This window comes from Desmodus rotundus, unplaced genomic scaffold (genome assembly GCF_022682495.2).
Source record: "Desmodus rotundus isolate HL8 unplaced genomic scaffold, HLdesRot8A.1 manual_scaffold_281, whole genome shotgun sequence".
Lineage (NCBI taxonomy): Eukaryota > Metazoa > Chordata > Mammalia > Chiroptera > Phyllostomidae > Desmodus > Desmodus rotundus.
In genome coordinates, this window is record NW_026527348.1 from 38,250 (window position 1) to 53,976 (window position 15,727).

At 55.1% G+C, this 15,727-nt stretch overlaps 1 protein-coding gene across 2 annotated transcripts; it reads left to right on the forward strand.

Annotated features, from left to right (window-relative positions):
- The first annotated feature begins 837 nt into the window (after window positions 1–837).
- On the forward strand, window positions 838–4,027 carry LOC128780093 (class I histocompatibility antigen, Gogo-C*0203 alpha chain-like). Of its 2 annotated transcripts, XR_011650828.1 has the most exons (8): window positions 838–958; window positions 1,157–1,438; window positions 1,625–1,900; window positions 2,421–2,696; window positions 2,778–2,894; window positions 3,337–3,369; window positions 3,510–3,557; window positions 3,704–4,027. XR_011650828.1 is itself a non-coding variant. In XM_071220466.1 (5 exons), exons 1-5 carry the CDS (start codon window positions 886–888, stop codon window positions 2,876–2,878), a joined length of 1,008 nt encoding a protein of 335 aa, XP_071076567.1. In that variant the 5' UTR covers window positions 838–885; the 3' UTR covers window positions 2,879–2,896. The 2 variants fall into 2 exon arrangements, 1 of the variants encoding a protein (XP_071076567.1); XM_071220466.1 differs by lacking the exons at window positions 3,337–3,369; window positions 3,510–3,557; window positions 3,704–4,027 and having other exon boundaries at window positions 2,778–2,896.
- Window positions 4,028–15,727: the final 11,700 nt, after the last annotated feature.

Consider the following 15,727-nt stretch of genomic DNA (forward strand, 5'->3'; position numbering starts at 1 on the left):
GGTTCTCCGCACTCAGCACGCGGGCTCACAGGGACACACCGAGGGCTGCGGGTGGAGGTCATTTCACAGCGACAATCCCGAGCCACAAACACACACACACACACACACACACACAGGGTGGAAGTGGAATTTAGGGGCTTTGTGGGGCTGACTGCAGGGCTGTTCAGACACATTTCTGAACGGAGGGGCCCAAATCCCTTCTTTCCCACATTATCAGCTTCCTGCTGGGCAGAAGTTCCAAGACCGTGTCCCCCGCAGCTCACGGACAACGAGGAGACTGGACTCTGAGAATCTCGGTCGGGGTTTCCAGGCACAGCTCCTCCGGGACCAACGGGAGAGCCCCTGCCCCCCCCCCCCCATTCCCAGGGCACCTCCCGTCCGGCACCCAGCCCCCCGGGGGTGAGCTTCCTTCTAGAAGAGTACGCACGGGGGAGGTCACGGGTGGGAGGCAGAGTCCATTCCAGGGAGAGCGACCCCCGGGACAGAGCGGAGGAAAGGGGGCTGGGCCCAGCCTGGGGGTGTCTCCCGGGTCTCCCCGGACAGACTCAGGGCCAGGCCTCGGGGACGCGGTGCGACAACGAGCTCTCAGAGCAGGAGGAGTATCAGGGCAAAGTCCCGGTCGCCGGGGCCCTGCGCTCGGGGTCTCGGCCGGAGGGCGGAGTCCGGGCGGGGAATCTCTGCGCTGGGGGGACCCGGTCTCCCGGATTTTACATCCGCGTTGCACAACGTGCGCCGGGGCCTCCTTCCCGGATACTGGTGACGACACCCCACTTGCCTCTCTCATTGGTGGCCGGAGTCCAGAGAAGCCAATCAGCGCCTCCGCCGATCCCCGCTATAAGGTCTCCGCGGACCCGCTGGAGCGCAGATTCCCTGCAAACCCCGAGGATGCGGGTCATGCGGTGTCCGAGCCTCCTGCTGCTGCTCTCGGCGGCGCTGCCGCTGACCGGAGCCGGGGCGGGTGAGCGCGGGGTCGGGAGGGAGCGGCCTCTGCTGGGAGGAGCGCACACCGGCGGGACCGCGAGGAGGGCGCGGCCCCACCGCCGGACCCCGGACCCCGTTTCCGTCCCCGTTTCCCTCCCCGGTCCTGTGCCCTCGACCGCGGACCCGGCCCCGCGCGGGGCGGAGGGGCGCCGGTGTCACCGCTCCCCGCCCGCAGGTCCGCACTCCCTGAGGTATTTCCACACCGCCGTGTCCCGGCCCGGCGGGGAGGCCCGGTTCTTCTCCGTGGGCTACGTGGACGGCACGGAGTTCGTGCGGTTCGACAGCAACGTCAGGAACCCGAGGATGGAGCCCCGGGCGCCGTGGATGGAGGGGCCGTGGGTGGAGGAGGTGGAACCGCAGTATTGGGACAGGGAGACGCGGAACATGAAGGAAACCACACAGACTTTCCGAGTGGGCCTGAACACCCTGCGCGGCTACTACAACCAGAGCGAGCACGGTGAGCGCGCGGGGCCGGGCGGCACGACCCCCACCTCGCGGGCGGGCGGCGTAGCCCCGAGTGTCCACGTCCGAGCTTCCCCCGGGGGAGCCCGCGGGACCCGGTTTCCTTTTCGGTTTTGGTTTCGGTTCGATCCCCGCGGGTCCGGTGGGGGGGGCGGGGGCGCTGACCGCGGGGCGGGGTCAGGGTCTCACACTCTCCAGGTGATGTACGGCTGCGACGTCTGGCCGAACGGGACCCTCCTCCGCGGGTACGATCAGTACGGCTACGACGGCGCCGACTACCTCGCCCTGAACGAGGACCAGCGCTCCTGGACCGCGGCCGACACGGCGGCTCAGATCACCCAGCGCAAGTGGGAGGCGGCCCGGGTGGCCGAGCAGTACGGGATCTACCTGCGGGGCCTGTGCAGTGAGTGGCTGCTGCTGTACCTGGAACACGGGAAGGAGACGCTGCAGCGCACAGGTACTGGGTGGGGGGTGGGGGGGGACTGGACGCGGGACCAGTGTCAGAACCCACCCGGACTTTATGATCCTGTACCAGAGCGACCCCGCCTTCCGTCGGGGGGCATCCTCCCTCGGGAAGGACAGGACCAGCTCTGAGGCCTCCGGGCAGCGCCTTCCTGTGACCCGGGTGGTGGCCACGGCCCGCGGGGACTTCCTGTCTCAGGACCGCTCCCGCCCCGCACTGGCGAGTCTGAGTCTCGATCCGACCCGGAGCTCTGTGGCCACAGGGCCGCCCCACCAGTCTGGACCGGGAATGCTCTTCTCCGCCCAGACCGGCCTCTACCTGGGCTGCGACCCTCTGGCTCTGGAACTTTCGACAGACCAGGGGGTCACCCCAACTTCCTCTGTCCAGGCCGGGTCTGGGCTTTGCGCCCCCTCTCTCCCTCACTGCCCTGTCCAGTCCCGGGACGGCCCCGGGAGCGCCACCGGACAGCCCCACGGAGGTGCGCAGTTCCCGAGTCTCCCACCCTTCTCCTCAGACCGTCCTCAGGCACGAGTGACCCGCCACCCCACCCCTGAGGAGGAGGCCACCCTGAGGTGCTGGGCGCAGGGCTTCTATCCCGCGGACATCGCCCTGACCTGGCAGCGGGACGGGATGGACCAGCCCCAGGACATGCAGCTTGTGGAGACCAGGCCCTCGGGGGACGGGACCTTCCAGACGTGGGCGGCGGTGCTGGTGCCCCGTGGAGAGGAGCAGAGATACACGTGCCACGTGGTGCACGTGGGGCTGCGTGAGCCTCTGAGACTGCAGTGGGGTGAGGAGGGGTCTCTGGGGACTTCAGGGTGGTCGGTGGGGACCTGGGGGGCCGGGCCCTCACCTTGCTGTCCCTTTGCAGAGCCGCCTTCTCAGACCAGCAGCAGCAGCAGCAGCAGCATCGTGGGCGTTGTCATTGGCCTGGTCCTGCTGGGAGCAGTGGCAGTTGCAGCTGTGATGTGAGGGAGGAGGTGCTCAGGTAGGGGCCGGGGGGGGGGGGGGGGTGTCTGATTTCTTGTCCCACCTGGGGTTTCAAGCCCAGGAGACATGTGTCCCGCGTCACTAGAGGGAAGCATCATGTTCATCACGTGTTTGCCGGCCTGGGGTCCTGTTTGCTACACTGACTGTTTAGAACGGTGCCCGTGTGAAGTAAGGGACAGACTTGTCACCCTGATGGTCCAGGTGCTGGGGACCTGGCTCCCACAGCCACAGGTGCGAGGGGAGGGTCCCTGCCGAGGACAGACCTGCAGGAGGGGGGTTGGTCCTGTTCCTGCACATGCATTTCCCTCAGGTTCCCATCCTGCCCTGGGTCTGTAGCCACAGTTCTGGAAACTTCCCTGGGGCCCAGCACTAGGGCTTCCTTTAGGACCTGATGACCCCGCCTCCTCCCGGGTGTCTCACAGGGTGTTTTCTTCCTGCAGGAGAAAAAGGAAGGAGCTACACTCAGGCTGCCAGTGGGTATGGAGGGGGTACCCATGGGACCCTGTGTCAGCACAGAAGGGAGACCATGGGGGACCTCACCCCCCCCCCAGAGTTCATCCTTTGGTGTCCTGTTCTGGGGGCTCTGACCATGTCCTGTTTTGTGCCACCCCAGGCAGTGACAGTGACCAGGGCTCGGATGTGTCTCTCACAGCTTGTAAAGGTGAGACCCTGATGTAGGGAGGGTTGGGGCAGAAGGGACGGGACTGGGTAATGGGGATTCTCAGACATTTTGAGCATGAGGTAGATTTGAAAATGTCCCCACCTCAGCCACTGTCCTGAATTTGTTCACGTTTATTTCCTCTCCAGTGTGAGACAGCTGTCCTGTCGGGGAATGAGGGATGGAAGGTTCCTCACACACGAACACCCGCCAACCCCTGTTTGTGATGTCAGGGACATCCCCCTTCCCTTTCTGCAACTGGCACCTGAATGTCTGTGTTCCTAACAGCAGCAGCATCTGAGGGGGTGGGGGGCTGGTCCACCCCGCCCACCACACCCCCTCCCCACACTTTCCTGTTCCAGGAGAGGAGGGGCAGGGCCCTCCCCACCCCTGTCTGTGCTTCCTGGTGTCCTGAGCTGCAACTGCTTACTCCCTTATTGAAGTAAGACTCTGAATATGAATTTATATTTTCACTTTTGCCATGAGTGTTTAACGTGTTCATTAAAGAATTAAAGATCCTAAATTTTGAGAAGAAATAAATGGAATTAACAAGAAGTTTCCAGAACCTGTGTGTTTGCTGTGCTGAGTCTGTTGTAGGGACAGGACAGGCTGTGAGGACCGAGGGTGGGCGGGGGTGTGTCCAGTCTGCACTCACTGCATCATGGGCTTTGACGTGGTCCCTCCTCGACTGGGTCACCCTCTGCCTCTTTGTCCTGGTCCCTTCAGTGGAACCTTGTCCCAGCAGGACCTGTGATCACAGGAACCCAAACATCAGCCAGGCCTTATGAGCTGTCCTAGTGAAGCCCATCTCCAGGACCACGGGCAGCGAGGGCCTCGTGTGGCCGGGTCAGCCGAGGCTCAGACCTGGGTCTCAGCCCCATTCTCTGGGCCTGTATTTGTTGCTTCTTTGTTTCTGTAGAGCAATGTGACTGGGTTAGTCCATGTCAGGAGTCCTGGTGTCATCTTCCTCTGGGTGCCCCTGGATGGCAGCAGCAGAGGTGTTCTGCCTCTCACTGTCAGAACACAGGCTCAGGGGTCCCTGCACACAGGAGTCTGTGGTTTGGAGACATGAATTGTCAGACTCATCCTGCTCGTGTCTCCTCTAGGGCCTGGCCGATCTTTCCTCTCTTCCTAAACTGTCAAAGGGACTGGGTTCTGGACTCAGCAGAGCTGGGATCCTGTAATTTCCCATCCTAGAGAAGTTCCTGTTGGAATTCTGCTCTGCTGGCCCGCATTCTCCCCGCCCTTTGCTCCAGTGCTGGCTGCTCTGCGTACTCTGGGATGCACGGAGCAGCGTCTGCTGTGGATTCGGGGGAGCAGCTCTGTGGGGAAAGTAGGGGGACATCGATGTCGGAGTGAGTGCACGTGGGGCCGTAGCTGCCACGGAGCAGCTGTGGTGGAGGCCACCTGAACACAGGCACAGCCTGTAGCATAGGAAGGTGCCCTAACTGACCATCCGTGAGCCAGCAGTAGCTGTGTGACAGACGTGTGGCCCTGGTTTGCAGTGGGGACGTCACTGAAGCACAGTCAGGATCCCTGTGGCCTTGTGAGGCATGTGCAGTGTGGGGGGACAGTGGGTGCGAACACAGCACACTGGGAGGTGTCTGTGGGAGGATAAGGGGTCTGAGAGGATACAGAGGTGACGGCGGTCCCCAGTGTGGTCTGTGGGGACAGGGAAGGTGGCTGTTTGATTTGGGTGGTCAGTGTGGGCATCACTGGGAAGGTGACCTTGAGGGAACATTTGAAGGACATGAGGCATTATCCACCAGGATGACTGGGGGAAGTTCTGTCCAGGCAGAGGACCCTCCTGTGCAAAGGCCCTGGGGCAGCGGTGTGTCTGCTGTCTGGGAAAATGGAGGAGACAGTGTGGGATGGAGCAGGGAGTGATGGAGATGAGACAGGGGCAGGGCCAGACCATGAGGGCCTGGAGGACGTTGGAAGGTCCCAACTGTGCTCTGAGTGAGGCGGGTGTCAGTGGGCAGATGAGAGCAGGATGGGGACCTGGCCTGACGTTCCCTTTACTGGATCGCAGAGGCCGCAGTGCTGAGAGCAGACTTGGAATCAGGGAGGCAGTGTGGACGCAGGAGGGGTCTGTGCTGGGCTCCAGGCTGGGGACACTTCCTGGGGTGAGCGGCGGGAATAGTGGGCGTGGGGGGATCCTGCACAACTTCTGAGGGGGCCTGACAGCATTCCTAGTGCTTCACCTGGGCTGTGAGGGAGAGGGGTCAAGGTCACCAAACATCTCAGAGGATGCAGGCAGGGAGATAGAGGTCGGTCTGCAGAGATGGGGAGACAGGAAGCAGTGTATTTGAGGGGAGGTAACAGACGTTCATTTCAGAGACGTAGGCGCTGGGACGTCTGTTAGAGATCCAAGGGAGTGGTCCGATTGGCAGGGGGAGATTGGGAGATGAGTCGGCTGCACAAGTAGACTTGGGAGGCCACACACGTAAATGGTGTTTAAAGCTGAGAGCATGGGTGAGGTCACCAAGGGAGGGACAGCTACAGAAGACCAAGGAAGAAGGACGGAACCCAGGACCCCAGTGCTGAGCAGTCCAACTGGACCCCACGCCAGAGCGGCCTGCACAGTTGTGTCTCCGCGTGTAGAAGAGGAGTGGAGCACCGAGTCCCAAAGTTCCCTGTGCACAGGAATCACCAGACCCTTTGTTAAGACTCAGAAAGTGGAGCAGAGAGTGAGATTCTGGATTTATAACAAGGCTGGTGCGGATGCTGCTGCCTTCAGGTCACACACTGAGCAGCAGGAACCCGACAAGATCCCATAGGGCTGTGCATCCGCCTCGCCTACAGGGCCTGTCACACCAGTGATCCTGGCCGGGGGCTGATCCCTGAGACCAGGGGTCTGGGAGAGGCCTGGGCTTTGTAAGAACCCCACAAGCCATCCTGGGGCTCAGCCAGACTGGGACCACTGCGGTCAGTGGCGGAGGTCAGGGTGGGGGAGGGTCTTCAGTCCACATTTTGTGTTTTTTTCTCAGAAAGAAAAGGGGAACATTGTCATTTATGAGACGTGATGCTGGGTGTTACAGTCGTTCTCTCTACCACGGGGCAGAGTCAGGTGAAGGTTAGCAGGCGGCCCCAGGTCAGCACAATAAAGTCTCTAGTAAGACCGGTCCCCAGGTGTATTTAGTGGAGCAAACAATGGAGTCCTAATTTGTTCTAATTTAGATATAAAAGAATAATTGGGTTCTAATGCTATTTTGGGGAAAGCCGCAAAACACACGAGAGGACACACAGCCAGGAGCAATCCAGAGTCCAGCCTGGGTCAGGTCCCACACAGGCCCCACTGCAGGGCACAGACGTCACCACTCACCCCTCCCACTCCCCTGAGGTGGGATCCTGGGCCCCAGTGCTCTGACTGCTGTCTCTGGTGCTACAGCCCCTACACTGTGGCTGCCACTCACCCACCCTAGCGGCCTGCACTCTGCACAGTCCCAGACTATGGGTCACCACGTCCTGAGGCAGAGGCTGCATATGGTCACCTGACTAGTGGAGCCTCGCGCCAAGTCCAGATGCAGGAATGTTGGGGACGTGGGTTCCCTCTTTCATGGGGGGGATGTGGTCTCTGCCTCCCACTGAGACTTCTATTTGAGAGCAGGGTTCCTAAAGTTCACTGCGGACAGTGAAGCAAGGAAGGGCCTAAGACAGAAGAAGCAACAGGAGACTAGGTGCGGCTGCTCTCAGCTCACATCTGGGGAGTCAGGGAAACGGGGGCCTTGGGGACAGTCAGGGGGTAAGCCTGGGGTGAGGGGCTGCTGCCCAGTGCTCCCCTGGTTGCAAGCCTTGTGAAGTCCCTTAGAGTTTAGGACATGCCTGCCTGTGGGGGGAGGAGAGGGGGAGGGAAAAGCACCTGGCTGGAGTGGTGCTCCAGGGAGGGAGATGGTGCCCACCAGGACTGTAGGTGTAGAACCTTCCCGTGTAGGAACAGAGTTCAGGGGCTGGGTGGGGGAAGGAAAAGAAAGACACATTTCAGTCCTTGGAGCAAAGATCTGAGACTGGAACTTCCTGGTACCTGCAGGCACCCAGGTTTGGCTGGAAGAACATGTGACCAATAAATAACGTCCCAAGCAGCGGGTCTCTTGCTTGCTCTTCCTCTGAATTTCTCTGTGGGATGGCGAGGGGTTGTTTCCTACACTCCCCCTGTTCTCCGATTCTCCGACACCAGCTCTGCTTCCTACAGTTATTCTCAGTTACTCTCATTCTGCCGACCACAGCACACACGGTGCCTGAACAAAGAGGTTCAACACGTCTAGTTAGGTGCCGTGTGGGGCGACAACGGTGAGGATGAAGCAAATGTGGGCAGAGATTTACATGGATTCACATTTCATTGGAACATCAGACACAAAGACACATGATGACTTAAAGCAGCCACAGGAGAAAATCGGATCCTGTAGGAAGGAACTGCACTTAGAATGGGGTCACGTCTCCTTGTCACGTCTCCTTGTCAGGAACGGCCACCAGGGGGCAGTGACACATCGTCATTGAAGACTGAGAGAAAACCAGTGTCAGGCTAGGAATTTGGGACTGGGAAATTGATCTTTCAAGTGTGAGAGTGCAAAAAGTCATTTTAATATAAGTACAACTTGACTTATTTGCAAAATACCTACTCTAGATATATTTATAGTGTCAGAGGAATATATAAGAAGGAAACTAGGAAAATTAATGGGTAATGATATGTCCAAATAAATTAATACTGTTTTTATAGAATGTTAACAACATTGGGTTCAAAACACAGGAAAAAGGTACATAAAATGCCATGTAGTGTTATAATTTCTTCACCTACGTTCCTACCCACACCGAGGCTGTGTCATCCCGCCGGCAGAGAGAGCTTGCTGGCTTTCATTCAGATGCCGCTCCCTATACACAGCACCCGGGAAGGTAGGAATTTCTCAACATGACTAAATGATGAGTTTCCTGGTCCTTAGAAGACCGGGAATTGTGATGCGTGAGTACCGATTAAAAGCGGTTAAATGTAGTTGCATCAGAGGCAATGGTGGCAGAGGGAACTTCAAAGTCCACCCTTACACAGAAGCATGAGAAAATGGACAGCAAAACTGTCAGAATCACCTCATCAGACTCTGCAAAATCAGGGAGTGTTTATAGTTACCGAGAAAATGCCTACAACGGACAAAACAACAAAAAGTGCACAGGACAGCTGTGTGTTGTCTTGGTTGCCCTTGGCCCCACCCTCTCCCCGGCTAGGCCTTGACCTTGAAGACAGTGCTACTCCCTTGGGTGGGCTCTTGCTGCTGGAGGAGTCAGGGTGGACGCTGTCAGCGCCCTGGGGTTTTTCTGCAGTGATCTCTCGGGGGGTCCTAGCAGGATGAGCGCAAATGGGTCACCTTTATTTCCTCCAAATCAGAACTCTTGGGGCAGAGAGTGAGCTAAGGCAAAGACCAGGTCCCAGAACTACTTAATTGCCAATGAACCAGCCGCTGTCATGGGGCCAAGACACAGCTGGAACCATTAATGGATGTGGAGAAGACTGGGAGAAAGAGCTGGGGAGTGAGGGGCCATGGGCAATAGGACTGTGAAAACGTTCACATCTTCCTGGGAATCTAGAAGGCCAAGTTCTCGCCCAGTGTGGGGCGAATGATCAGAGAAGACCATGGAATCGCACCTCCGGCTGATCTGCAGCGTCTACACAAGCAGGCAGTAGTGGCAAAGGCAAGAGCTGTGACCTGCAGAGGTGGGTGTGGCAGGCCTGTCTCAGCACCCACACAGCCCGGCTCCGAACACTGGGAGGTGTTGTCTCCTTTTCTTTGTCTCCAGACATTTAAAGAAATGTCCATCGAATCACTACCTGAGCACCCCGCTAACAGAACAGAGGCTTCAGTGACGACAGACACAGCGTACAGTCTGTACAGAAATGGTTGAGAAAAATCACTAAGCAACCAATTGTAACCCACGATGAACAATAAAACAGTCCAGGGAATATCTGCTATTAAAAAATGAAGTTCTCAACATGCTACAATGTGGATGAAGCTTGAAACATTTTGATAGATGAAAGAAGCCACACCAGAGGCTACATATTGTGTGATTTCTCTTATATCAGGTATCCGGAAGAGGCAAATAGAGACAGAAAGCAGGTCAGGGATTCCATGGGCTGAGGTCGAGGGGTGGGAGTGACTGATTGACGGGTGAGCGATGTCCTTCTTGGGGGTGGAGTTGCTCTGGAGCTGGGTCAGGTGATGTTTGCACCATATTGTATATGTTCTAAGTATCACTGAGTTTTACACTTTAAAATGGAAAGTTTTAAGTGATGTGTTTTTTCTATTAATTTTTTAAAAGGCTTGGAAGTATATTCTGAGAACCTTTGTGTGGTAAACTCAGGGCTGCTTTAGAGTCTGCCCACCCGTCTGCTCCCACCAGGACTTCGTCTGCTTCTTAGAGCTCCCCTCGCTCTCACCCCTGGAGAAAGCTGTGTCGGAACATCCTCTAGACCCACCAGGTCCAAACCCCCAAATGACCTCCTGCCTCGAATCCAAACACTCAGATGCAAGTCTGAGGCTAACTTCCAGTGGGAGTTAGGGATTCGTCCTATTAGCAGGATCACTGGGAATGACCTGATGAGCCTTGGTGCCCGGGATGTCTGCATTCGTGAAGAACACCTGCTCACGAATGAACGTGTCGTTTTGGGTTATGCAGGAGGGTCCTCAGCAGAGGAACTGGAGATGGTTCTGGGAATGCCAGGCACCTGCACCTGGCTGGTCGCCGAATGACGCACCCACCTCCCCCCACAACGGGAGAAAGGTGGGAACTCTTCCCTGGGCCCATCCTTCACCTGGGCTCCACTGTGGAGGACACACTGGGAGTAGGACCCATCCTGGGATCTCAGCTGCTTTTCCCACTGTGCGGAGCCTCCGTGCACATGGCTCACGCCCAGGCGGGCTCCACAGGCTCCTTGAAGTCTCAAGGCCAACATTGCCTGTGAGTCCCGGCCAAGCAGTCGGCAATCTGCACACTGATGGTGTTCTTAGCGTTGCCTCCATCGCTCCTCCGCGCTCCGCAGCCCCAGGGTGGGTCGTGGATGGTGGGCGGAGGGTTCATTTCTTCCTTCTGAGGAGCCCCCAGTGCGGATTTCTGTTCTCTGGAGTCCAGCTGAGAGCGTTTGTGTGAGGTTGGCACCAAGTATTTGCTTCAAATGTTTTATTCTGAAATTTAAAATGTTTTCATATAAGAAAAATAAAAAACCTTTCCGTGCAGAAAACTTCAAGATGCACAGATGAAATTTAGAAATACGGCCTCCCGTCAAAGGTCACTGTTAACCGTCCCCGGGTGGAAGGTCACGGGCACAGGTGTGAGCGGGGCTCCCTGGGGCCGCCCTGGGTAGGGCCCTGGTTTTCATTCTGCGGCTTTCGGTGTGTGCGGTGCAGCGCGGGGAACGCCATCGATGGTGCTGTGATACTGTGTGTGGGGCGGCGGGACTTGGAACGTGGAGGGGAGCGCCTGGGACGTTATGTGGGCGTCCGACTGCCGTGCTGCACACCTGGGGCAGGTACAGAAAACAGGAGCGTCAGCTGGGACTGAAAATAAACTTAAAAATAAACATGAAAAGGCTATCTATTCTTTAATTCTGTATAAATATATGATGATATACTATATAAATATGTATGTGTGTGTTCGTTTTAGAAAGTTGCATTTACATGTTATGAGTTATTTTGAGTGTTATTTCTAAAACGTGTTATTATGCAAGTGGTTTTCCGTGTTACAAACTCGGCATGAATTTCCGCCGCTTCTGCCAGCTGCACGCCGTCTCAGACAACAGGCTGTGCGAAGGCTCTTTCTCTGTCCATCTGCTGTCGTCTCTTCTTCTCGTGCACAATGATGATAAGCATTGCTGTGCATACAGATTCCTCTGTCCCTGGAGTATTGAAATTGACAGGCTACTCCAATGGCCAATAGTAGGTCAAAACATTTAAACCTTTTTATGCCGCTTCACACACAGGGTCACATGGCTTCTCTAAATCGCTGCACCGACATGTCCGCTCATTTAACACGGGCTCACTGAGCCCGGCTGTGGGCTGGTGCCCATGCTGGGGATGCAGTGCTGAGGAATCCGACAAGGCCCCTTGCTCGCTGAACATGTATTTCAGTGAAACTCACTGACTGTAAACAAATTTGTTCCCAGACCAGTGATAACTGCTGTGGAGAAAAACATGTGTGGGCTGGATTGGTGGGGATGGTGTGAGACGGCAGAGCATGTTCTCAGTGTGTTGGATAGGGCGTCTCTGGGGACTTGACCCTGAACACTTGAGCAGAGAGACCTAAGTGGTGTGAGGAGCAGCCAAGTGGGTCCCTGGAGAGGGGGCCCACAGGAGTCAGGGCAGGGCAGGCGCCTGAGTGAGGACGGGCAGCATCCAGAGGCCGGGTGAGTGGAAACCAGTGAGCCGGGCTGAGAGCGGTGGGGAGAGGCCAGGAGGTCAGAGACCCCTGTCCTGAGGGGCTGGTAGGCAGGGGTGAGGGGTGAGGATCTGATTCTGCCCAAGGAGGGAGACACTGGAGTGTTCTGTGGGAGGTGGTGGTGAGGACACGTCCTAATTCACCACGGAAAGGTCCCTGTGTCTGTCACATGGATACTGGGCGTGAGGGGCAGCAGGAGCCCAGCTGGAAGGCCACCTGTTTCCTGTTGTAAGAGGGCGGTGCCCAGATGGGGTGTGAGCAGTGACTGCACTTGGGGTTGGTACAATGGAAGGTGGGGTTAGCCGTCCTTCCAGAGAGAACCACACCTGTACTTACTGACCTTAATTCCACAGTTGATTCCAGATGGCTTACTGCAGCAAACCCAAAGTAAGATGCGTGAATCACTTAAAAACCAACAGCAAGATAAATCTACATTCCAAAATGTTAAGTCCTCCCCCCATCCCTTCGCTCTCCAGCGCTGTGGCTGCAGCTTCCTGGGGCCATGTTGCTGAGGGGCCACTAGGAGGGGCGCAGTGAGGACACCAGGGTGAGGGCACTCAGGGGGGGAAGGGATTGCTGGGGAGGGGAACTCTTCCCACTCCTGAACCAGGAGCTGGGGCACACTGACAATCAGAAAAACACATGGCGGGCAACTGATGTTTCTGAGAAATACATCAAATTTGTAAAAGGAAAGAACAAACATTGAACTCAGAATGCAAAGTGACTCAGGAATCTTTTGAAGAAACACCGACCTGAAAAGGACTTGCAGGAGGAGGGAGAATTCAGGTGGAGGGCAGGTGAAACTTCCCTTTCCACTCTGAGGGCAAAGATCTCTGGGAGCAACTCGAACCAAGGAGAAGAGCAGTTCAGCAGGACCGAGCAGAGGCTGACCCGGCACGGGGTACTCTGAGACAGCGATTTTACCCAGTAGCTGCAATTATTTTTAAAACATGCAATACCTCACTATGTAGTCAGGGGCACCGACCCCTTTTCCCTTAGGTTGTCAAATTAAAAAATGACAACCACCAACACAACACTAGCCATCAGGAGTGAGTGAATCAAAATCATACTCATTTTCTGTCAGATTGGCAAAAATATGACATACTTTCTGGTGTCCTGCTGAAGTTTAGTAATGAGTGCACGTGCGCCCGGAGGTGAAGAAGGTTGAAAACCACCGGCCTGGAGGCATGTGCTGAGCGCCCTGCAGATCTGACACCCAAAGGTGCCCTGTGTCCCTGCTCCTTCTGACCACTGACCCGTCAGTTCCCCTGCCATGCTCCCCTCATGCATCGCCCTCCCAAATCCTGCCCTGCATCTGGGGCCAGCTCCCCCACTTCCAAGAGAGGTGGGGGCCGAAGGTGTAGATTCCGTGTCACTGACCCAGACGTAAGAATGGCGGGGTCTGCAGAGTGTGAGCCTGTGCAGGGGACGGGGCAAATCAACCACGGCTCCTGTAACCAAGGGCTTCACTGCATCCCCATCACTCGGGGACCAGGGCACGATTCTGTTTCCTTCTCCTCATCTATTCAAGGTGCATCTGCAGGGGCCAGTGAGCCGGGCGGTGAGGGGAAAGCAGGCAGTGTGGGGTGGGAGGACCTGACTCCTGAGCTTCCTCCCCTCCCCTGTGGAGGGAGAAGGGGGGTGGGGCAGCTTGAGGGGCTCAGCCAAGCAGACAACATGGGGAGGGACACCTCCGTGGGAAAGAAGGTGCGGGCCCCCCTGGGAGAGAGGTGGGGGAGCTGTCAGGACCACATGTGGTGTGGGGGGTGAGAGGAGGAACACTACGGGGAGCCGTCGTGATCGCCTTCCTCAGTGGGGGTCTTGGAAACATGTCCTCGAAGGGGACCCTTGAGTGGTTTTATTTGTAGCGACGCTTCCGGATGGACAATTGTCTTTATAATTCCATATGGATTCCTAGAATCATATAGGAATTCATTTTATTGTTATCAAATGATATTTTTTATACCTTTGATAATTTTAGAGGAATTCTTTGACATTTCCAGACATATAAACAGGAGGCGAATATTTCATTCTTTCATTTATAATTATTACTCTTTTTATTTCTTCCTCATATCAGGATATGCTAATATAAGACACATTTATTTAAATTTTATTTTTAAGAACAATGTACCTAATCATTTCACATTTCACATTAAATCTAACAATAGCTGTTTCCTTATAATCTCTGTTTTATTACAGAGAGGTTTGAAACCATAGTAAAGGGGGTAGAACTACAGTAAGTTGCTCTGGTCTTTATTGTAAAATACTAGAACATATATTGTTGGATTAAACAATGTGTCATCTTGCATAAAGAGTTTTTTTGTGTTCTGGACTAGCCTTGCATTATAATAATTAACATTTCTCCATGTCTGGCTGTGTGCAAGGCTCTGTCATAGAGATTCACAGATGCCGAGTGTGATCCCATTACTTTCCCCAATACCCCAGTGCCACGGGCTCCCCAATAACATCCATGCTGCACAAGAGGAAAACCAAGTCTCAGACGGTGAAATAACTTGTCCACGGTCAGGAAGCCAGGAAGCAGCAAAAGAGGGGCTTCGTGTCCAGGAAATACCGCTCTAAACCTGTTCTGACCACTTTACTAGAACACGTCCTCGTTCCTAATGGAAATCCCGGGTTAAATGACTGTATATGCTTTTATTCAATGCATCAATGTTTTCCTTCAGTATTTCACAATGTGTTGGAGATTCTATTCTTGTCATTTTTCCTCTTCAGTTTGTGTTCAGGAGAGTCTATTTACCTCATTTCAGGAGCCATCTGTAAATGTGTTTGTTGGAGGTTATTTGGCATTAAAAAGTTACCCCCCAAAATATACTGAATTGCAAAAAAAGATGGCCCTTGGTGACTTCATTGGTCCGTTCAAAAACTCTCAGAACTTCAAGTTTCGGAGGGGTTTCATATGGACGATCTCAGTCCACCTGGACAGAGTTACTGAGAAGGCAGGCGCTACCATATATTCGTAAAAGTTGTGTATTTATTCTGACGTGTTTAAGCTGCATTTACTTCTGACTATTCTCCTTTTGATGCAATACACCTATCAACATGTCTTTCCCACCACTCAACCGTTTTTAAAGTCATCAATTTTGATGCCCTTTTGTGCTCCTGCCACTTTTTGTTTCACCTGTTGCACATCAGCAAAACACTTCCCTTTGAGGACTTTCTTCATCCAGGGAAACAAAGGAAATCACTCAGGTCAGGTGAATAGTAAGGGTGGGGCAGGGTGATGGTGCCCATTTTCATCATAAACTGCTAAACACTCAGTGTGTTGTGGGCAGGGGCGCTTCAAATCACCCATCATGAAATGGGCAAACCTATTGAAAGAGTCTTCAAGAAAAATTCACTAAAGCCAAATGCAGCCTCTCACAACAACGCCAGCTGGTACATGATACAGATGGGTTCCTAGAACACTCCCCTAGTGGGGCAAGCCTGTACTACAAGGGGCCCACCCTCCAGATGGAAATTTTGTTTTCTTTATGCTGGGGTGATGTTCACCCTTGTAAAACCATAGAACAACAGACTGGAAGGGCGGGGGGACAGGAGAGGCACCTGGTCAGGTGAGCAGGGTCAGATGGTAAGGAGCCTTGTCGTCACGTTGGAAGACAGGACATCACACTGAGGCACGTGTGTTTTAAATCCGAGGACGACCTGGAGGATCAACACTGAGGCAGGGAGAGGGGTTAAGTGGCCACTGAATTAATCCAGGTTGGGGGTGATGGCTGTCTGAGTTAACTCTCAGGGAA